Consider the following 24,870-nt stretch of genomic DNA (forward strand, 5'->3'; position numbering starts at 1 on the left):
GTACTTGATTTTATAAGGATTAGCTCTTGAAGTGTTTGATTCCAACACATGGGTGGGTCTTCATAATATTCAAAAAAATCAACTGTTCAAAATCTTTGTAAAATTTTTAGGCTTTAAATGTCATTTTTTCATCGAAAGTACATTATTCAGGTGTGAATTCCTCGTAAATCAGTCATGCCCAACACATTTATGGAGTTAAACTGCAAAACAAAAAAAACAAAAAAACCCATTAAGCACGTAAGTACCCATTACTCTCTCTCTCTCTCTCTCTCTCTATATATATATATATATATATATATATATATAGAGAGAGAGAGAGAGAGAGAGAGAGAGAAAGTTATGGGTCTGTTCTAAACTCATTTGGTGCTTGCTAAATGAGTTTTTCAGCTTTTACTGTGCTTTCGACCTTATAAATGTGATTGTCCATTTACTAAGAATCCACACCTGGATCATGTGTTTTCAATAAAAAAATTGATGTTTGGAGCCTCAAAAATTTACAAAGATTTTAGACCGTCCAAATTTATAAAAATCCATCCATGTGTTAGAATCGAACTATTTAGCAGGCAATTTAGCACCAAATGAGTTTAGCACCGGCCCATTACTCATATGTATACCCGGCTTCCTAGGGTTGACCACAGAAACGTTCAACTCTCCCTTTCAAGTACGCATTATCATGGTCATCCCTGCCCCTTTCTTACAGTGGTTAACTCAAGCCCTTGGCTCCATTCTTTGCAGCGTAAGCTAGCCAGGGGTGTGGTTGTGTCCTATCCTCTTCTGGGGCGTACTCAGCTGATCAGAGAGGCAGGCCGTCACCACACCAGCGTCTTTTCACCTTTTTACAATGGACTCTGTAAATAACACCTGGCTGGGTTTCACCCTCTCCCGCCCACAGCCCCAACAACAGGATGAGCAACAACACACCTACTTAGGGTTTGGAGTTAACAACAACCCTCTCAGTCTCTCTCAAGAGAGGCAAGGCAACCCACTTGAGATCTTCCAATCTGCTACTACAAATCAAGGTTTGCTTCCCCAAATAAATCACAATACCCTACATGGCCCCCTCTCTCATGTTTTCTCTTGTTATTTCTCTCTCATCTCTTCCTTTAGACATATCATGTTTGCTGTTGTTCTGAGACTGAGTCATGCAGAGTGGAACTTCCATAAATTCGAAGGAAACCCTGATAGAACCAGTGTCGTCGACTCGGACGGCTGTTTCTCCAGTGGAAGCCCGACACTGGAGGATTTTCTCGGCACCGGAAGGATGGCCGGAAACCCGGTGGGATATCACAATGGAAGCTTTGAGTTGTTGCCTCATGCTTGTTCCAGCGACAGGAGCTCCGGCGGTTTTCCAGTCGTCGATGGGTGGATGATGAACCAGGCCTCAAGCAGCTTGGCCAGTAATTGCACCGGCAGGTTGCAGAATTTTCAGGCGCTGACGCTATCAGTCAGTGGGGAAGGCTCGCAATCAAGCTTACAGATGGTGGCTGCTGCCGGAAATGTGGGGGAAGATGCCGCTGCTGGGAGCTCTTCCGGTCAGGGCCCGGAACAAAGGAAGGCTATAAAAACTTCGGGGCAAAGAACTTCAATATACCGAGGAGTAACCAGGTACTTTATTCATTCCCTGAAGAAGTTACTAACAAATCAGAAGATCGAGTAAACAGATTGGTTTAGCCTGCATTGCTGCTCTCTTTTAGTCCCTTGCGGAGACTCAGTTTTTTGAGAGCGAAAATTCCATTAAGCAAAGCATAAGAGAGTAACAGTACAAAGCAAGCATTATGCAAACTGTGTAATTTGTTAAAACTTGTGTACTGTGATAAGTTTTGATATGGTTTTTGTGTGTACTGTTGATTTGCTTCTTGCATTTTGTTTACTTCGGTGTTCTGATCTATATTGTAATGGTTTCATTCTTATAGAATGATCGAAGGAATGAATTTTTTTGGTTAAAAGATATAGGTAGTTAGTTTTTTATTGATAGATAGTTAGTCACACTTGCCTACCACTTCTTCTAGTGTTTTTTAGTACCAAGAGCAAGAATAAAGATCTGTATGTTTTTGTCTGAATGATCCACGTAGGCACAGATGGACAGGGAGGTATGAAGCTCATCTTTGGGACAATAGTTGTAGGAGGGAGGGACAAAGTAGGAAGGGAAGACAAGGTAGCTGCCTTTCGCGTCACTTTTTGTTCTTTATACTATGAGCAGTAGTTTTTTTTACTAAGTGCTCACTCCAGCCAATAATGTGTTTGTTTGTTTGTTTGCATATGATGAAACTTGGTGGGCCTCCTGAGGTGCAGTTTATTTAGGTGAGTGAACTTGGTAAATATTAAGTGAATAAACTGCCAAAGGTTTCATACAATAAAATAGATCGATTCACATTTTTGTATACCCTTATTTTTCCTGAGAATATGTTATTGCATGTTATCCAAGATCAGTACCAGGAGGGTGTCTTTGAGTTACTTTTTTTTAGCATGTTTCATTCCGAATAGAGTTTAAATAAAATATGAATATATTCAGTCTCCCAGTATGTCGTTCTACTAAATCATATTCGACTTATATACATTTCTTATTGTTAATCTATGAAAAGCATAAGTGCATGTGCCCTAGATTATGTGAATTAAATCCTGAAATTCCTTTGTCTCTCTATTTGAAAAAAAATAAACAGGGGGTTATGATACAGAGGAAAAGGCAGCTAGGGCTTATGATTTGGCTGCTCTGAAGTATTCGGGACCAACCACCACCACAAATTTTCCAGTATGCCTCTTTTCCTTCAAAAATTTCTTATACGGGTGCTTGCTTCCTGTATAATATTAGTGGTATATTGCTTTGGTGTTATCTGCAGATCAGCAACTATGAGCAGGAACTAGAAGACATGAGGCACATGACCAGGCTGGAATACATAGCATCTCTCAGAAGGTAGGTGTTGTTTTTCTTTCTTCGTTGGTCTGTGTTCATGTGTTTTGTGTTTGTTTGTTTGAGAGAGAGAGAGAGAGAGAGAGGCCAAGCTTCGGCTGAGTTTACACCGTCGGGACAGCAACAGTAAGTATGGCAGTAGCACGAGTAGGTCTTTGATCTCAAGAGTGGATTGCCGTCCTTTATATATATATATATATATATATATATATATATATATATATATATATATATATATATATATCGATCGAGAGAGATGATGATGATGACACGTTTTTTCTCTTTTTCTGTCTGTATAGAAAGAGCAGTGGATTTTCAAGAGGGGCATCCATGTATCGTGGAGTAACAAGGTAACCACTCGCTTTCCTTGGTTTATTTTTCTGTACCATACTTAGAAGACTCTCATGAAATAAGTCCAATTGGGTTCTCTAAAGGCAAAAAATTTCGTTTATTTTGCTTACAGACATCATCAAAATGGAAGATGGCAGGCTCGAATTGGTAGGGTAGCAGGAAATAAGGATCTTTACTTGGGAACCTTTAGTAAGTTCCAATTAACATACTTTGTTGTCAGGTTTTCATTTATTTGCTATGATAAAAAATTTGCTAGGCTATAGCTATAGTCTATTATGAATCATTATATTATCAAATTTAGCACCATTAAAACATGTGTATTTAACACAGAACGTTTTTTTCAAGAGAACTGTTCATGTATTTCTCATGCATGTAAAAGACAGAACCCTACAGATTACAGTAAACAAAACGCAAAATAAAAAAAATATTATATCATAAATTACATCTTAGCACTCATGAGCCACAAGGGCTCTCCTCATCTGGCATGGGTGAGTTGTGAATATCACTAAGTTGGCGGGACATCACTAGTTGAAAACCCACTGATGGCATCCCTTGCCGCAACAAGCTGGGTGTACTCCCTGGTGGGCAGGGAGGACCTCAAGTGTTTTACCAACAGGAGGCCAGCCAATGCGCAGACAATAACTATAATAATGGGTTGGTTTTTGGTTTAACAGGTACACAAGAGGAAGCAGCCGAGGCATATGACATTGCTGCTATAAAGTTTAGAGGATTAAATGCAGTGACCAACTTTGACATGAATAGGTATGATGTGAACAGCATCCTCCAAAGCACCACACTGCCCATTGGAGGAGCATCAAAGCGCTTGAAGGAGGCCTGTGCAATTGGTGCTAGAACACCACCACAAGAGCCTCATGAGCAGCCCACCTCTCACCAAATTATGAATCTACATTTCCTAGACAACTCAATACCAAAACTTGGAGGGGATTTTTCTAACTATCACCAAGGCCACCATGGATGGCCCCTCTTGGACTACCACCAGCCTCAAACTTTATCTCAAGTGTACCCAAGTGGGGCGGCTCCCCTTCACCATCACATGATGCTTGTTCAACCTTCACTACCATCATCATCATCTTCTTCATCAGCTGCATTGGATCATAGAGGGCTAATGGTAAGTTTGAATATGATTATCGGTGCAGAGGCATCAAACTCTTCAATCGGCATTGCTGAACTCAACGATTATCATCAGAGAGCTGACCTTGCAATGAGCCCAAATTACGTGCCGGTTGAAGCTGATGTCTTCAATGGATCAGGGTATGGGAACTGGTCGATGGGTAAAGTTCAAGGTTTGCAGTCAAGGTCCAGTAGCAGCCATGTTTGGAACGATGTTCCCCAATAAACTTGAACTCTTGTTTCCTTGTTTGTTTGGAAGACAGTGAATTACACCAAGTTTATTTCTTTTCTTCTCTTGTTGGTATTGTTTTTTGCATTTATAACCCGAAGAAACCACACCCGGCATGAAAACCAGGTTGTTCTGGCTCAGCCTACCAAAAATGTGTTGGTCGTGCCTGTAGGGTAAAACTCTGTGGCTATCCCCCGAAAGCTTGGCTGGATAGGCGAAAGGCGAGGGACGGGCTTCTTGAAAGGGTCCTCCTTAACTTACGGAAGAATTATCAAACGACAAGCTTCGCGGTGTCTCCTGCCCCTAGTCATGTTGGTATTGCTTGCTTTTGTTTTTCTCATATACACTCAAAGTATGCAATGTGATTCAGCATACACTTATAAAAGTACTTTTAAGCATCAAAAGATTAGGTGCAGTATGATCGAAGCAGGTTACCCCCCCCCCCCCCTCAAGATGATCGAAGCAGGTTACCCCCCCCCCCCCCCCCTCAAGACGTATTGTTTGCTACAGTGCGTGTTTGGGGGTCCTAATGAGCGCCACATATATAACCTCATGGGGATCGTATCCCCGTGTGTGTCGGCATCACTTAGCATCGGAGTTTGGTGTGTCAGGAAACTTTTGCACCATCTACTGTAACAGGAGCTCTCTTTGACGATGCACCCTTTGTCGTCGTCTGCTGCCCTCGAACCCTCCTTTGCCGTCGTCTGCTTTCATCAAAGCACATTTTGCCATCGTCTACTACCACTAGAGCACCATTTGTTGTCGTCTACTGCCGTTGGAGCAACCTTTGCCTTCAATGGCAGCATTGTTGTCACCATCGGCTGCGTCTACCTTCTGGGTGTTTCTCCTCCACTATCAGATTACCAAAGCTCGTATCATTTTGGTGAGTTTTGTGTAAGATTTCATTATGCAAACAAATCGATTTGTAAATCTGAATGCTAAATCTTACAAGTGGTTTTACTATTCATGCTAAATAACACTTATTTTCATACTGAAATGAATCGATTTATACTTATCCACCTTCTGGGCATCGTTAGCACGATTTGTTCTTATGAAGCAGCAATGATTTATACGTTTAAAGCAGTAACGATTTAATGAAATTACCATTATTTGTACTTAAGTTTGATAAATTATACAATAATGTTTATGTATGAAGCCCAAATATTACAATGATATGTACTTATAAAGGTTGTGATTTCTATAATAATTTATACGTTTGAAGTAGTAACGATTTAATAAAATTATCATGATTTTTATTTATAGGTGATAAATTGTATAACAATGTTTATGTTTGAAGCCCAAACGTTACAACGATTATGAAGCCAAATATTACTACGATTTGTAATGTTGGTGATTATTTAACGAAAGGGATAATTTGTAATATTATTGATCATGCATATAATTCAGGGTTAATTAACATTTAAATATGCATGATTTTATGAAATAATGTTTCAAAAACCCAATTTTATGTTAGTTTTCGAGTAAATGTGTTAAAATGATTTAAAAATAAAAAAATGCATGAAAAATAGTTTTATTTTACATTTTTATACATATTTTAGTTTTTGTTATATTCATAGTAGTTTAATTTTAGTTTTCAAGTAAAAATAAAATAAAAAAAATGAATAATAGAGAAAATAGTTTTTAAAATCATTTTAAATGTTTGTTTTTTTAGAAAAGAAAAAATTATATAAATAGTTAGAATAGTTTTTTTAGTTTCTTTATAAATAAGTTTTGATTTTAATTTTTGAACACTTTCTAATAAACTAGTTTACATAGTTTTTGTTTTTAAAAAAAAAAACTGAAAAAATATAATAAACCAAACCGGTTCAAACCGGTTTGCATTTTTAAAAGAAAACTAAAAAAAAAATAATAACCAAACCGGCTTGAACCGGTTTGCATTTGTTTCAAACCGGTTCCAGCCGATTTGAAAGCTTTTAAAAACCCCAAAAAACGCAAAAACCAGGCGCCTCTTCCATACGCCTGAAGCCCCTTTTTCCCTTCTTTCCCTCTCTTTCCCTCTTTTCTCACCATCCTCCACTAACACCGGCATCTCCTCTTCCCTATCTTCCCCTTCTCCCTCTTTCTCTGTCTACTCTCCAGCCGGCAGCAGTGGAGGACTCTTCAGTCCGGTGAATGGAGCACGGTGGAGGCCGCCAACTTCTTTTCCAATTCCTTTCTGGTTCACGGTGAGTTTTCTTCTTCCTCTTCTTTTTCATTTCTTCTTCTTCATCCGAATCTTCTTCTTCTGATCTTCTTCTTCTTCTCTCATCTTCAGATCTTCTTCTTCCAATTTCTTCTTCCTCTTCTTCAGCTTCTTTTTCATCTTCTTCTTCTTCTCCTTCAGATCTTCTTCTCCTTCCTCTTCATTTTCTTTTCTTCTCCTAATCTTCTTTTCCTAATTTTTTCTATTGTTCATTACAGTAGTCGATCGGTTGCTTAAAATCAAAATGAAAAAAAAAATGTAGATTAAATTTCGTTTAATCCTGTGTTTCAGAATTTAGTTTTTTTATTTTCTTTAAAATGTTTTGTTCTGCTGTATTTTGAGCATATTGATAATTGACTCCAGAAATTGGATCTAAAGTTCATCGATCCTTTGATCTAAAATTTGTTGTCGGATGTCAACACAATCTCACAGAAATGTGATCGATCGTCTGGATCGATTCTCATTCTTTTTCAAGTGATTACTGTGTTTAAAATAAATCGGGATTGATATTGATTGAAATTTGATCCCAATCAATAGTGTTATTTGGGAAGAATTCTCAATTGATGCTCAAGTTATGCTTGTGATTGAAAATTTTGGCATCGATCGGAGAACTGGATTTATTCTAGCCATGAATAGTCATAACTGGCCAGAATCCCCTGCATAAACCGGATTACCTTTGATCTCTGTAATGATTCACCTTTGATCAACATTGCTGCTGTGTCTGGAAGCATCTGAGCAGTGCCATGATATTGCTCAATCGTCTGATGTTTGAGCATTTGTCTGAGTTCTGGAAATTAATTGGATGAGTATCTAACTTCAGCATATCTGTTTAAACTCTGACATGTATTTGAACTGCTAAAATACCTCTGTCTTTACCGTGAGGATAGATCAGCTCTTCTGCAGAAGTGTCTCCAACTAGGGTCTATTATTTCAGTATAAGTGTGATTTTGTTTTTGAGAATATTATGTCACGATTTGTGTTTCAATCTGATTAATGTGAATCAGAATCACAACTTAGTCCAGTGAATGTTGAGTTTTGGCAATGCATGTACATGATTTCCAGCTGAGTGGATTAATGTGAGTCACCGATTGTCAACTACTGATTTTTACTGAATTCCACTGTTGATTTGCAATGAGCTTCATTGTATGTTTTCATTAAGTGATTAAATAGAGCAAATTTGAGTTTCACTGAGAATTGTTGAGTTTTAATTGTTGATGCTTCGTTTTAAAGAGTATTAGTTCATTAGCTTGTAGTTGTTTAGTTTAATCTACCAATAGTTAGTTGTTAGTTCATTAATAGTTAGTAATCATTTTTAATTAGAAGTGTCAATTAGACTTTATAATTTTTTTTTTAGTATAGTTTTATTCTTTTATTTTGCACTGCTCGTGTTCATTTGACTTGTGCAAGATAGCACAGGAGTGGAGTTGAAGCGATTACGTGACACGAGAAAGAGAAGAATAAAGCTTCTTTTTACTTTTCAGTTTAGAATTAGGAATTTAATTGGTTTTGTAAATATTGCACTTTACGCCCTCTGCGAAGGGTATTCATTTGTTGTAATAGTTAGTTGTTTTTACTTTTCTTGAACATTTTACATTTCAAATAATTCGGCAATAAAGATTAGTTTAGATTTATGTACTTGAATACGATATATTCCCGTTCCCTGAGTTCGACCCGGTCTCATCCACTAGTGAGAACCGGTTTTTATTATTTGATGTCTGGTTTTCACACGATTATGAAGCCAAATATTACTACGATTTGTAATGTTGGTGATTGTTTAACGAAAGGGATAATTTGTAATATTATATACTTGGAGAGGCGGTTGTAACATATAATGATGCGGTTAAATTTATATGTTGTGCAGGTTAGCAATGTCTAAAGCTCGTTAGACAAGAAATCCTCTGTCGTTCAATTTCACGAGACTTACTGAAATGATCTATCAATCCCATCTATATGAGCATTATGAAAGGTACCAAATATATAATGAAGATTGAGAATGATAAAGAAAGGGACAAAGTATTGGAATTGTATTATGCGGAGCAATATCCATCAGATATTGAGGCTGAAGATCAAAGGAAGCATGAGGAAGAACTAAAGATGAAGAAAAAGAAGAAGGATGACGAAGAGAAAGAAAATCAAAGAAAGGAGGAGGAAAATGAAAAGCAAAGGCAAATGAAAAAGAAGGAGGAGAGGGAGAGGGAAAGGCAAAGGAAGAAGGAGGAGGAGGAGAGGGAAAAGCAAAGAAAGAATAAAAAGAATGAGGAAGAGAAGGAAAGACAATTGAAGAAGGAGAAAGAGAAGGAAAGGCAAATTATGAAGATGAAAGTGGAAAAGCAAAGGAAGAAGCATCAGGACGAGGAAAAGAAGGAAATGCAAAGGAAGGAGAAGGAGGATGATGAAGAGAAGGAAAGGCAAAAGAAGGAGAAGCAAGAGGAGGAAGAGAAGGAAAGGCAAAATAAGAAAAGGCAAAGGAAGGAGGATGAGGAAGATAAGGAAAGAAAAAGGAAAAAGCAGGAAGAGAAGGAAAGGGAAAGGAAAAAGCAGAAAGAGGAAGAGTAGGAAAGGGAAAGGAAGAAGCAGGAGAAGGAAGAGAAGGAAAGGGAAAGGAAGGAAGAAATTGAAAAGCAGAGTAGGGAGCCGAAGGAGGGAAAGAAGTAAGCAGAAAGGTAGAGGATGAAGAGGAGAAAAGTATGACCAAGGTACGTAAATCGATCATGTCTGTCACGATTTACTGTGATAGTTATTACTATATATAGCGATTAATGTGATAATGATTACTATGTATAGCAATTACTGTGATAGCGATTATTGTGAACGATTTATTGTGATTGTGATTACTGTGAACGATTTACTGTTATAGGTATGATTATGTATAGCGATTAATGTGATAGTGATTACTATGAATGATTTACTATGATTGTAATTACTATGTATAGTGATTACTGTGATAGCGATTACTGTGAATGATTTACTGTTATAGGTATGATTATGTATAGCGATTACTATGTATAGCGAGTGTTCAACGATTATTATTTATAGTGATTACTATGTACATCGGCATATAAAAGTACAAGTGAGACTAATTTTGATTTTATATGAATAATATGCTATTTTGTGTTACAGAAAGGTCACAAGAGAAGTAGAGAACCAGGTGAAAAGCTTAGAGGGCGGTGTTAGTGGCCTGTAGTTTTTTCATGGTATAGACAATTGGGTGAATATCAGAATAATTCGATTGCGAAATATGCACTTTGGCGGCCTTCTGGACTAACATTCTTTTGAAATGTGCTGGAACACCATGACCCACCTGATAAATAAGTGAAATAATAAGACGAACACATTCCAGTTTGATTTTTTTGAGATCACCATGACCCTAGAAGATATGACACGAATTACGGGCCTTAAATGTCATGGAAGTGTTATCTTATTACGGGATTCAAACTATACTGCAAGAGACAAGTGCATGGCCCTTCTAGGAATATCGATGGAGGAATGGAGGCAATGTATTTTTGGTGGAAGCAATTCCACATCGATAAAAGTTTATTCTTTTTGTAATAAATGAGAAGGCCGGTCCACTACATGTGCATCTAAAAGAGTTGACCAAGAGTTGCACGACTTTCTTCTTTATTTTTTTGGACTTACTTTATTTTCAGATTTATCTGGTTCGAGAATAAGTTACTTGTGGCTGCAATTCTTGGAAGACTTAGATAAAGTTGACAACTATGCATGGGGTGCTGCTATGCTCGCACACTTGTACAGTCAACTTTACCATGCGAGTAATGCTACAAAAACCATCGTAGGGTTTTGGCCATTTATTCAGGTAATTGTTTATTATATATTTTATAGTTGTAGACTAAGATAGTTGAAGGTTATTGTCTTATTAATATATATGATTTTGTAAGCCTGGTTGTGGGAGCATATTGTCGCCTTGCGTCCTTGGAGTCGCCCTGCGATTTATGGTTTTTCAAAGATCGGCCGGTGGGCTAAAATAAATGTAAAGCAAGATAATGCTAAGTTTATTTTAAATGGTCTGCAATTAAATGAGGTAAATGATTTAAAATCGTTTACAATCATTTTAGCATTTATCATTCATTTGTATAAATTATTGAAATGTTTAGCATTCTTAAGTAATCATCACTATAGAATTGTGTCTTCGTTAGTACAAATTGTTTTAATCTTTAACATTCTTAAGTAATGATCATTACAGGATTTTGTATTTCTTAGTACAAATCATTATCGTAAATCATTGTAATCGTTAGCTTTCTTAAGTAATGATCGTTGTAGGATTTTTTCTTCAGGATTTTTTCTTCGTTAGTACAAATTGTTCTAATGTTTAACATTGTTTAAGTAATGATCATTGCAGGATTTTGTATTCCGTAGTACAAATTGTTACCTCTTTAGTATTTAACTTTCATTAGTGTAAATCATTGTAATCGTTAGCATTCTTAAGTAATGATGGTTGTAGAATTTTATATTCCTTAGTACAAATCGTTATCGTAAATCGCTATAATTGTTAGCTTTCTTAAGTAATGGTTATTGCAGAATTTTTTTCTTTGTTAGTACAAAACATCATCGTTTTAGCATTACCTACATCAACAAAAAATTGATCCACTATTGCATACACATTAATTATTGAATACATAATCATAAATTGCAATATATATACTAGTTACAACTATACACATCAACAAAAAAATGATCCACTATTGCATACACATCAATAATTGAATACATGATCATAAATTACAATATATAACTAGTTTTCTTATAAACATATTTCATATACACTCATATATTATAATTTAATCATTAAATTAATATTAAAATTTGTTTATTGAAGTATACTAGTTACAACTATACACATCAACAAAAACTTATCTACAACTATATACACATTAATCATTAAACACATGATCATAAATTATAATATATATACTAGTTACAACTATATACATCAACAAAAAATTAATCCACTATTGCATATACAACAATCATTGAATACATAATCATAAATTATAATATATAATTTATTCTCTTACAAACATGCTTTATACATACTCACATATCATAATTTAATCATTAAATCAATATTAAAATTAATTTATTATAGTATACTAGTTACAACTATACACATCAATAAAAAATTGACCTACTATTGCATACACATCAACAAATTTATAAAGTATCTATCCACAAAAACTGAACCTTATGAGTCGTTGTAACCTCTTCATGGGAGCGTGCACTTTCTCCTCTATTGGATTATCTTCCTCTTCCCCCTTCCACACCCTCTTATCACTGTCATCCTCCCTCTCCACCCTCTCCTCTACCTCAACCTTAGCCTCCTCTCTTTATTGAGGCTTCTCTTCTGCCTTCTCATCACCCATAATCTAACTTTTTATCTCAACATTAACCTCCTTACTTTGCTAAGGTTCTTCCTCTACCATCTCTCCACCCACACTTTGACTCTCCACCTCAATATTGGCCTCTTTATTTGATTGAGGCAAATATTCTCCCTTCTCCACTATCTCCTCCACCCCAACATTGGCTTCTTCCCTTTGTTGAGTTTCATCCATCTGTGTCTCCAACCTCTCCCTCTCCATCTCATTGTTGCCACTGTAAGTGGCTATGTCGCCTTCATCCTCTAGTTGGGCTTGCAATTTAACAATAATCTAGGAATCAAATGTTATGGGATTCTTAAACTTCTTACCAACTGACTGCTCACTAACACTCCCTCTTTAGATGCTTCCTAGACACAAGACAATACTAGAAACAAACTCAACAACCTTTTTTCTTCAATAAATGTTCTTATAAATGGCTTAACTGTAAGTACTTTACAAGGCTCTTATTTGATCACAACAATCTCGACCTACTCTTACTAATGTTGCATTCTTTATGAATTACATCATAAACTTATGCTCTTAGCCATGGAGCAGGTTCTTTGGTGATCCAATAATCAACCTTTTGTTGTAAAGCAATGTATGAGTCATCAACCATTGAATATTTTTTTATGAAAAGTTCAGTATTCAACAGTGAGCAACTTTAGTATACTACTCAAGGTTTATGGTAGAAAGAACAATTTCAATCAACCTTTTTATAGAATATACATATTCTACATGTTTCTTTGATTGTCTAATAGGTGTTGGTGCCCCCATGACACTTTTTTCCCTCATCATCTTAATAATACAAGATAAATAATTTCTTACACAACAAAATTCGAGGATAAAGGCATACCACATTATGGGAAAATGATGAGCAAAGGAGACCCACATAAAATTGAATTAAAAGAAAAAGGTGGAATAAGCTATTGAATATGCAAAAATAACTTGAGAATTATGTCATTGTTTTCCAAAATAACTGATTCAACCATTAGAGTGAGTGAAACTTGTGCTTACCGAAAAATCTCACCGCCAATAATATGCCACGAAGCTCAGTCAACAATCCTTCATTGTTGAGAAACATTATAGGACCACAAAACCCTCACAAAGAAACCCTAATTTTATGTAAAAATGGTCTTCAATGTAAAACACAACTTTATACTTACGCAAAGTCACATTTAATGTGCATACAGAGCTTTGCAAACATAACACGTGAGTGTCAGAATATTCACAAAGAGGTAATGAGAATATTTGTGAAGTTGACAAGTTCGCATGTTGAATATGTAAATGTTCAGTAGGTCTGCATATACGAAGGAGGTTCGCAAGTCGTATGCATGAATGTTAAGAGAACATCCATAAATATATGGTGTGAACATGCCAAACTCGAACCAGAAAACATGCAAAGAAAAGGACATTCACAAAATAAGCTTAAGTCATTTGCATATTAAATATAATCGCATTGCATTAATAAGAGGTTTGCATATAATATTTGTGAATGTCAGACTTTTGCAAAGACCATGACATACTGTTGCAAACGTCTTGACTTTATGTGGGCTTCAAGTTAAACGAAGTCTGCATGTCATCTGAGTGAAAGTTTGGATGTCCATAAATATATAACGTGAAAGTTGTCGTGCTCGAATAAGAAAACATATGAAGGTAAGTATATTCACTAATACATTTTCAAAAGTCATGACATATAGAGGTGTGAACAGGCCTAGTTTACCCGAACCTGACCCCAACCAAACCCTATAGGGTTCGGGTATGGTGATAAATAAGAAGCCCTGATTAAGACCTGGGTTCAAAACCAAAGGTCCGATTAATACATTGACCCGAGTATAGTTTGTGAAATTTTATACCATACTTGGACTCAACCTGAGTTTTGATTAAGACCCACAAATTTTCAATATAAAAATGATAAAAAATAAGGCTTTACTGAGTATGGTCTGGGTTTGGTTCATATAGTTCTTATCAGATCCAAGTATGGTTTTCTTGTAGTGGACCCGATTAGACCTGAGTTTGAACCTGATACCATACCTGAAAATCTAGTCCAAGTCTGGTTCCACCTGAGTCCAAACCAAACTCGACTGTTGACACCACTAACGACGTATATTTGTGGATATCCTGACTTTATGTGAGTTTTTAATTAAAGAAAGTTTGCATGGTATCTATGCGAAGGTCTGGACGTCTGCAAATGTATAACGCAAATATGTTGAGCTTGAACTTTTAAATTCTAGAAGGTTTGCACAAAGCTTATGAATATCAGAAGATTTGCACCTTTCATATGCGAATATTCTGTGTTGGGATTCAAGTTGGGCATGTGCGTAAACTTTTTATGCGAATTTTATCAGGTCCACAATTTTTTCATGTGAATCTCCTTGTTATTGAGATGTTGCGACTTTCAGACAACATAAATATCTCACATGAACATCAGTAGGTTCGCTTGTGCAAATGGTAAAAATATTTTCAAAAAGTCGAGAATCAACAAATTTAAGCATGGGGATGATTTCAACAAATTTTTAGGTATTTCAGAAAAATGTGCCATTTTTTAAGGGCAATACAATTTTTTTTTATATATTCCAAGTTTCACATATGATGATATTTTCTCATATTTCTTAAGAAAAATCCATAATTTACGAGATGTTCCCTCATCAACAAAAAACCCTCTTTGTAATGGCCTTATTTTTCTTGTTTATAATATATTTATATGTTTTGTACATGTCATATTTTTTATGCATGCCACCTTTTCAAGATATTTTGTAGAAAAAATTAGACTTTTTAAGAGGATGAGTTTTGTGACATTGAGAATCTAGGCCTACTTTTTTCCAACTTAGATCCAACCCTTAGGCAGACATGTGTAGGACCCGTAAACTACTTAAACAATCTGAACATATGGTATTTAAGCTCAGCTCATTCTTGCAGTAAGCCAAGCAGACCTTAATCACCTGGCCAACCCTGATTAACCAAAAATAATGAAAAATGATTGTATTATATGACAAAAATGATATGTTTTCTGAAAGACCTTGAAATTTCATAAATTTGTTTACTGTTCAAAATTGCAAATATTGTTATTTTTAGGACATTTTTAGCCTTCGCACCTATTATTTCTGGTGCAAATTTTTTTCATATACAAATTTTCTCTGTCTCCACTATAAACGCCTTAGTCGCTGCCTCAACCGATGCTTAATCTTCATCACCCTATCAAAACCAGTCTTCAAGGGATCCCCTGGTGGTGTAGGTATGGTAGATTCTGCCACGATTGGAGAAGCCACCACTTGGCAGTGGAGAATGGTCTGTGTTTTCTAATGAAAACTTGAACCCCAAAACTTTGCAAATACCTAAGTTACCGCGCATTAAAAATTTACCAAACTCGCATATAATAAGTGCAAGTTGACTTTCTTTTAAACTCAAACTGACAAACATCATAAATACTTGAGTTACCTCACATAAAAAATATAATAACGTCACATAAAAAAATTGTGATTTTTTTTTAACTCAAACTAACAAACCTTGTAAATACTTACATTAGCTCGTATAAAAATGTAATAATGTCACATAAAAAATCTATAAAAAAATTTCTAACTCAAACCAACAAACCTCGCAAATACTTAAGTTACCTCGCATAAACAATATACGAAATTCATATAAAATAAGTGCAAAGGATTTTTTTTTTTAACTCTCAAACCTCCAAACATCGCAAATACATGAGTTACTTCACATAAAAAAATCCTAAATTGGCATAAAAATTTTATAAAATTTCTTTTAAACTCTAATCGACAAACTCCGCAAATACTTGAGTTACTTCGCATAAAAAATGTAATAATGTCGCATAAAAAAACTATGATTTTTTTTTTAACTCAAACCTTCAAACTGTGTAAATACCTTAGTTACTTTGCATAAAAAATTCAAAATGCGCATAAAAAAACTATGAAATTTCTTTTAAACCTGAACCTCCAAACCTCGTAAATAGTTGAGTTACCTCGCATAAAAAAATACTAAATTCGCATAAAATATTTGCAAGCAAACTTTCTTTTAAACTCAAACCTCTAAACAACATAAATACCTGACTTACTTCCCACAAAAAAAATATAGGCAATTTGCATAAGAAGTATGTGAATTGTCTTTTAAACTCGAATAGACTCTTGGGCTGCTTTGTGTTATATAAATAGTAGCAACCAAGTCATCACATATTCTAGGGTTCACATTCTAGTACTATTCTTGCATAATCTTTGTTTTCTTTGTGGTCCCCAAAATAATTCAGCAGCTATTTTCGGCATTCCGATGACCTTTTTCAACGTTATAGCAACTGAGAATCTTGTGTCCATGAATTTTGTCATCCTTTTTTTATTGTATCGTGAAGTATGTGAACGTCTTAAAACTTGGAGAGAAGGGGCTACTCCATTACCGTCTTTGCCTCGACTGTGGTAGAAACAAAGGTTTTTAGACGTTTATCATAGAAAATACAAGTTAAAATTTTTGTCACTTTGGAAGAAGCAGCTGCAAACACTAGCCAAAAAAATGGATGAAGGGGTTGTTGTCACAATGATGTATCATATTCCTGAAGCATCTAAAGAAGGGTAGGGGGAGGGGGACTCAGTGAAAGAGCATTTGTTTGAGCCATGCGCTCACTCAAATTCTAGACATGTAGCTGAGCTGCCTTCTCCCCTTGTTGAAAATGTGGATGATAGAAGAGTAGAGGATAAACCTCATCAAGAGGAGGACCAAGTTGCACAATGGCCAAATGCTTCTCAGCCAGGATTAGAGGCAGTTGTGCAATAGGAAGACGTTGCTCAACAAGGTAAGAAGGCAACTCAGCAAGGGCTATTTACATCGCAGGAAGGGGAAGATGTTGAAAAGAAAGTTCAAGCTCCAAGGATTTCCTCGAAGAGGAAAAGAAGGTCTGATGCTCCTGAAAATGAGTCACAAGCTAATGGCATCCGCATGCACCACTTCAATTGGTTCCAAGCACAACTAAGGTTCCAAGCTCTCCCGAAGGACATGAAAGAAATGCTTGATGTTATGCATTTTTGAAGCTTTAGTTGCATTTTATATTTTTTTGTAATTTACTATGTTGTAATATGTTAATCCTTGTATTCATCCCTATAGGTTTGGTTATAGGCATACCTATCTGTTGGAGGGTCTCTAAGAGGTCCGGTTGTCCATGAATTTTTATGTCTCACAATATGGAGACAGAATATCAATGAAGATGCACCTCATCGAAGGAAGTCTGATTATCATATGGGTTATGACCAGTACTTCAATAAATTATAAAAGCTAACCAAGGTAGATGTAAGTATATTTTTTATTAAAATGTCATATGTGTTTTTAAGTAATGCAATATAAGACTAACCATGAATAAAACTTTATTATGTAGGTAAAGTGATGCCCCTATAAAAATGTGAGTGAGGAGGAGAATTGGGATGTCACTGTGCAAGCAAAGGCTATGGTGAGAAAAGACAGTTGGTTTCACAACATGAATGCAGTGGAGCATCAAATGGCCAATCGAGTGGTCTCGCAATTTGGCTAATTCAGCAACGAACCGATCGCTTTAGTGCAGTTAGCAAAATTATCCTGATAACAATCAAGAATAAGTCAAAGGATTACCCCACCCTATTCCAATTAGAACTTATAGGCTGGTGCGAGGGCAACCAAGACATTTGCTTCTCCTTCATGGTACTTGCTGGTGATGACGAAGACGTAGCTTCTCATCATGATTTAGGCAATTCCTCTGAAAGGAGAGCTGAGGAGGAGGAGAATGAGGAGTATCCCTCTGAAAAATGCAAGTGAAATAGATACTCAATTGGCTCTTATGCTGGCAAAGATCAAGAAACTGAAAGATACACATGTTGCAAAGGAGGCTGAAATCAGTGTGCTGAAAGAAACACTTGTTGCAATGTCTTCAGTCATTATACAACATCAAGCTGCGATCATAGAAAACTACGCTAAGTTGAACGAGTAGCTACAAGCACGATTGAGGGATCTAGGGCAGTGTTTTCTATTTTTGATTATTTTGTAAATCATTGAAATAAAGTTGTAAATAATTGAGTTACCTTACATGAAAAAAAGAAATAACGTCACATAAAAAATCAATGATTTTTTTTTAACTCAAACCGATAAACCTCACAAATACTTGAGTTACCTCACATAAAAATATAATAACATTGCATAAAAAATCTATTTTTTTTTTTAACTTGAATTGACAAACCTCGCAAATACTTGAGTTACCTCGCATAAATAATTTATGAAATTTGCATAAAATAAGTGCGAGGAAACTTTCTTTCAAACTCTCGAACCTCCAAACATCGCAAATACCTAAGTTACTTTGCATAAAAGAATCCTAAATTGGCATAAAAATTTTATGAAAACTCAAACTGACAAACTACGTAAATATTGTTGGTCGTGCTATTGTGGTTCCAACTGCCTTTTTCACTTCAACCACTACCTTTTCAGCTTTGGCCGTTGTCTTTTGTGCTTCGGCTACTTTAACTTGCTTGTAGTAAGTGATCATTTGTTTTCTGTTGTCTATTATATCAGCCTGACAAAAGGGTTTATGTTAGTTACAACTACCAGCCTTCCAATATTCATCACAAATAAGAGCATTTACACACATACCTGGGTGAAATTCTCTCATGTTCCCTGCCCCAAGAGTGACATGTAGGCAAACACAAAAAAATACAATATTTCTTGTAATAATCATAATTCAAGTCAACATGTAAAATTAATTAATTAAATTAACAAACATATAAGCAAAGTACTTACTCATTATCTTGCCAAGGGATATCATTCGCAAGTGTGATCGTTCAATTGGTGAAACAATCATAGCCCATATATCCTGTAAAAAAATGACTCTGCAATAAAATATTAAACCTACTGAGTACAAGAAAGCAATCTTATTATTATTAACTAGATAACGGTAACTTATTATGCTGATGACGTTATCATCTGCTCACGTTGTGGTGTGAAGTGAATTGTACAATGTAAAGTCCTTCGCCTTTAGGTCCATTTACCAAAGAACCCAATAATTGATGTTCCAGTTGGAAGGAAATAAGAGCTGCAAAATAAATCAAGATTAAAAAATAACTTGGGCACCCAAAATTTAAGTTTGGTACTTATGCAACAATGTTATAAATAGATACCTTGTCAGCTTCAAACCAAATATAAAGCACAGATTCATTGTCCAAGCATGTAATTGCCCCCTCTTCATGCCCAGGAGTTATGAGCAATTGATGTGACCAGTCAACACATACAAATTTTTGTTTTTTAATAGTAATATAACAGAAATAAAAGGTTGTGCTTACTCACAAAGAAATAAGGAGTAATTTAAATCGTCTTTGACATATTTTCTTCCTTTTTCATGAGACGACTGTGTTTTACTTGAAGCCTTTTTATGGATCATGTTAAATGCTACATATGTGGTGCATGCATATTATATTTGAATGAGTACACATACAAGAGAACAAACAAACAAACATGTAAACTTCACACTTACAACATTTCGCATCCAAGTTTCTTCATCAAAATCAAATTCTTTTAGATCCCTGCTAGTCTCCTACATATCCTACGCAGCATGTACCTCGAGCACAACAATTGACGCTGGGAATAGGGCTTGGTAGAGTTGACATCTGCCATGTCTTTCTTTCTCTTTTGCCCTCCTTGTACTCATTGTGAATTACCTAAGATATACATACAACACATAAGATATTGGAGTTGTTCATTAACAAAGACTACATAAATACAAAGAAACAAAATTCATTAAACAAAAAACTAACGAATATAGATGGCACAATCAACTAAAGAATAGATGTATGATTTAATGTACTTTCACCTATTGTAGTCAAGCTCACCGCAGATAATGTACTTGAATGACACAATATCCTTGTTTGTTATCCATCTTTTCTTCTTACCCAAGGTGCTTATCTGAGATGACTGTTAATTGTTGTTTGGCTCTGGGGTTCTCAACATTGTAGCGATCCAATTATTGTTTTACATGTAAAAAAAACCATGTCCATGAATCCTTTAACTCCCTATCCACAACTACAAAGGCAACCAGAAACATTTGACCACAAAGATCAATACTATGGACCAACAACAATGTACTTATGCATTTTCTTTTTAGAAAGGTGTCATCTAGTAGAAGAACTAGAGGGCATCCCTTAATAAACCCATCGATGCATGAACGAAAAGATAGGAACATGTATATAAATTGATTTTGTGTATCGGTCTTAATGACTACCCTCGATCCCCAATTAATCATCTTTAAATAATGGCAATAGGCAAAAAGTAACCTGAAGGGGTCTTCGAATGAACCATATATCTCCACCCTACCTACTTCTCATCCATGACATGTTTGTTTATAACTAAGTTCCACACCTTCCTTGCGACTTATGCCTTTCATGATTTATCTTGGAGTCATCTTCGAGTTTTCATGCAATCGTCCGTGAATAACATGTGAAACCCACTTGGAAGGCATATTTTTCGCTATTAGGTTGCCCAATGATCCACCACATGTATGCTTGCTTTGATACTTATTCACTTGAAAGAACGTTGCTCCCCACACTTTTGTGCAGTGGATCCTCTAGGTGCAATCAATCTTAGTCTCTAGGCTCTTTTGTGTGCATACAAAAAATATTTTATCGTTGCAGCTCTTTTTGAATTTTGTTTTATAGTTGTTCTTAATCATATAATCTTTCAAAAATTCACGGCAATGCTCTACATCATTAAACCTTTTGCCAATAGCAACCTCTCGATCGTTGGACTCTGTTGATAGCCAATAAAATTATTTACAATCGTTAAGTATTTTCTTATGCAGTTGTTCGTACAATTAAGATGCCTTCGCATCAAAGATTGTCAATTGCTCTTCTGCGAAAGAGAGCTCATCGATCAAAAACCTAGTAAACCCTAAACATTAGCGTATAAACCTAAAACAATTCTAAAGCCCAATAAATGCTCTTACAACTCACATAACGTACCAATGTTTGGGCTTCCCACATGTTATTTGTGCATCATTGTTGGGATGCAGATCACTAGAAGCAGGGTGCCCATGTAGTTCCACATCCTCTCTAATGATATTTTGTTAATGCATACCCTCAATTATTACTCTAAGTTTTTCATTGTCTGTAGGTCTAGTATCTATATTCCTAATCGGTTCGGGCAACTGCATGTTCTTCACTTATACAACATTACTATCATTTATTATTTGGGACAGTTGCATGTTTGGTTCATCAACATCATTCACTACTTGGGACAATTTGATGTTCAACAACACACTGGCCTCAATAGATTGTTCTATATCCCTTCCAAATACTTTTTGTTGCACTATGCAAACCACTAAGTAGACATCGCCACTAAATAACATCCCTTGTACATCATTGTCATAAAAAATATCTACTCGGTCTGGTTCATCACCTATGAACAACAAATATGTATATTGAAGGCTCATGAACTCTTCACTTTGTCTTGTTTTTTTAAACAACCTAGCCACTAATTCATTGAAACTAATATTTTTAGGGACCACTAAAGATCTCCAACTACAATCATCAGTGACACGATAGTGCATTTTAGCATATACTGAAGTCATCTTAACTACCTACACCAACCACATGTAATATACAACATCTATTGAGAATAGAATACATACAACAACCATGGTGCAAACCCAACTACCCATATTAATATCTTGTGCATGGTCAACCCAAGCCCCATTACACATACACTGAAAAAAATTATATAATAATGGACAAGCACCTTTAAAGAAGCAAAAATATTAATTTTTTATACAATAAAGCATCTTCAAAGCAAACATATTATATTCATTAAAAAAAAAAACCTTAAACTATATGTACAAAGGGGATTTTGCGGTCCACAAGTTGGGGATCACAAAAAACTCATATTTTAATCTAACAAGAGAAGTCGATAGGAAGAATGTCGTAGCCTCGTTGAAATCACCAAAATTTTTGTCAGAGATAAAAAAAAAACTCAAAAATTGTGCGGAGGGAATTTTGGAGACTACAGGTTAAGGACCACGAAGAACCCTATATTTTGTTCTTAAAAAGAAGCAAAAATTTTGAGATGCTGGTACCGGGTCGAAAATAACCCTAAGCTTTATAACCCTGATTCAGACCCGGTACCAACATCTCAATTGCAGTAAAAAGGCACACATTTTAAAATTTGAAAGATATTTCATAGATTTTTTATGTGATGTTATTTTATTTTTTATGCAAAGTAACTCAGATATTGTGTAGTTTCTCGATTCGAGTTTAAAAGAATTTTCATAGATTTTTATCCGAATTTAGGAATTTTATATGCGAAGTAACTTAAGTATTTGCGATGTTTGAAAGTTTGAGTTTAAAAAAAAATCGCTTGCACTTATTTTATGCAAATTTCATACATTTTTTATGCGAGGTAACTCAAGTATTTACGAGGTTTGTCGGTTCGAGTTAAAAAAAAAATCATAGATTTTTTATGTGAAGTTATTATATTTTTTATGCAAAATAACTCAGGTATTTGCGTTGTTTGATTAAAGTTCAAGTTTGAAAAAAATATCATAGATTTTTTATGTGATGTTATTATATTTTTTAATATGAAATAACTCAGGTATTTGCATAGTTTGTTGGTTCAAGTTTAAAAGAAGTTTTATAATTTTTTCATGCCAATATAAGATTTTTTTATACGAAGTAACTCAGGTATTTATGATTGTCTAGGGATTTAAGAGTTTAAAAGAAAGTTATCTCACACTTATTTTATGCGAATTTCATAAATTATTTATGTGAGGTAACTTAAGTATTTATGAGGTTTGTCAGTTTGAATTAAAAAAAATCATAGATTTTTTATGCAAGGTAACTCAAATATGTTTGTCGATTCGAGTTTAAAAGAAAGTTTGCTTCCACTTATTTTATGCGAATTTGATAAATTTTTAATGTACAGTAACTCAGATATTTGTGAGGTTTTAAGGTTCGAGTTTTCATCAGAAAACCTAGGCTATTCTTTGCCGTTAAGTGGTGGCTCTTTTAGTCGCAGTGAAATTCGTCATACCCGCACCACCAAGGAATTCACCAGATACTGTTTTTTGACAGGGTGATGGGGATTAAGCGTCAGCTGAGGTGGCAGCTCTGACAATGGCAGCAACTAAGGCGTTTCGAGTAGAAAGAGAAAAATCTTATATGAAAGAAATTCGCAACAAAAATGATAGTTGTGAAGGCTAAAAGGGTCATAAAAATAATAGTAGTTATGATTTTAGACAACATATGGGTATCTGAAATTTCAAGAAATTTAAGGAAACATGTTATTTTTGCAATGCAGTAGAATCATTTTTGTTGGAATAAAACTTCTAAAAATTAAACTTTAAATATGCTGAGACAATTCCAAACTGGTTCATTTAATAAATAAATGTTGTTTCTATGTAGGGATGGCAATGAACCGGGGTGGGGGACAAGGTCTCCAGCCCCGCCCCATCTCAAAATTTGAACCTTCATCCCCGCCTCCATCCCCAATCCAAATGGGGGTGAGGCACGGCGGGGGCCCGTTTCCCCCGATCTATTGTCATCCCTTAGAAGAATTAAGGATGGGGTGGGGATCGAGATAGGGACGGAGCGGGGCGGAGAAAAGCGTAAGTCTATCCCCGCCTCCATCCTTCATCCCGGCCTCCATCCCCGTTTCATGCCTTTCATCACCTATCCAAACGGGGTGAGGCAGGGCCCTGCTTTCCCAGATCCATTGCCATCCCTCTGTGGTGGACAGATCAGATGATTTGACAGACAAAAACACAATTTTTTGTGTTTTTAAATCACTGTCATCACCTCAGTCACCATCATTTATTCCACAAACAATGGGACACACCAAAAGTGCTGATGTCATCCTTCACAATGGATGGTGGTGAATCCAAAACACAAAAAATTGTGTTTTGTCAAATCACCTGATTTGTTAATGCGGCAAAAGATTTGTTTATTGCTTGCATGCCAAACACTTCAACCTGACATATGTTTTACTAGCTAAGGAGTTTATACAAAAGCCTAAGAATGGTTGTCCGCGTGCAGTGTGTTGAATATGTCACATGGAAGCGCCACTTTGGTGGTATGTCCCTAGTGACACATTCGGACACGTGGACACGGACCCTGACACGTATACACAATATTCTAATATTTCTGTACTATTTTTTATGTTTTAAGGTTTATTTTAATAAAAAATTTATTTTTAATATTAAAATATCAAAAATTAGTTTTTTATTGATTATAGAATTGATTTTTTTGTCCCCATGTTCTATTTTTCAAAAAAAAAATCTGAACCTATGGGTCGAACCAGCGTCATGTGTCCTCGTGTCTACATGTCTTCGTCACATAAGTCACTTGTTCGAACAAAAGCTCTTTACGAGCTGAACCTAGCCCAACCATAAGCGGCTGGTCTCATTTCTTAGTGATGTGTACGCCAAGGCTCGAGCCTCTGGGCCATGTCAGCCACTTATGAGTCTAGACTCAGCAAATGCTTGTATTTCCCGCGCCTGAGTTTTGAACTCGAGCACTACCAGCAGCGACATTCCCACGGTTCGCGTTTCCCGTTCCGTTTCTCAGAGAGAGAGAGAGAGAGAGAGAGAAATTAGGGGCAGAGTTCTTCCTGCTCTATCGAACGATCCTCTCAGCATCACTGTCTCTCTGTTTGTTAGGGTTAGATCGTGGCCGGATCTGGTAAG

The 24,870-nt window shown here is 35.8% G+C and overlaps 1 protein-coding gene across 1 annotated transcript; it reads left to right on the top strand.

The window, feature by feature from the left end:
- Nucleotides 1–1,114: 1,114 nt before the first annotated feature.
- Nucleotides 1,115–4,616, top strand: LOC149828950 (AP2-like ethylene-responsive transcription factor PLT1). The gene is made up of 8 exons (XM_090017180.1): nucleotides 1,115–1,605; nucleotides 2,073–2,155; nucleotides 2,293–2,301; nucleotides 2,661–2,749; nucleotides 2,838–2,911; nucleotides 3,208–3,258; nucleotides 3,372–3,448; nucleotides 3,934–4,616. Exons 1-8 carry the CDS (start codon nucleotides 1,115–1,117, stop codon nucleotides 4,614–4,616), a joined length of 1,557 nt encoding a protein of 518 aa, XP_089873306.1.
- Nucleotides 4,617–24,870: the final 20,254 nt, after the last annotated feature.

The sequence above is a fragment of the Nuphar pumila genome, chromosome 9 (assembly GCF_984573655.1).
Source record: "Nuphar pumila chromosome 9, dmNupPumi1.hap1.1, whole genome shotgun sequence".
Classification (NCBI taxonomy): Eukaryota; Viridiplantae; Streptophyta; class Magnoliopsida; order Nymphaeales; family Nymphaeaceae; genus Nuphar; species Nuphar pumila.

Excerpts from the sequence above, each read along its gene's own strand:
- LOC149828950 (XM_090017180.1), top strand. The coding sequence starts at position 1,115 with ATGTTTGCTGTTGTTCTGAGACTGAGTCATGCAGAGTGGAACTTCCAT. Across the intron at positions 1,606-2,072 it reads ATATACCGAGGAGTAACCAG|GCACAGATGGACAGGGAGGT; the intron begins GTACTTTATTCA and ends TGATCCACGTAG. Across the intron at positions 2,750-2,837 it reads CCACCACCACAAATTTTCCA|ATCAGCAACTATGAGCAGGA; the intron begins GTATGCCTCTTT and ends TGTTATCTGCAG.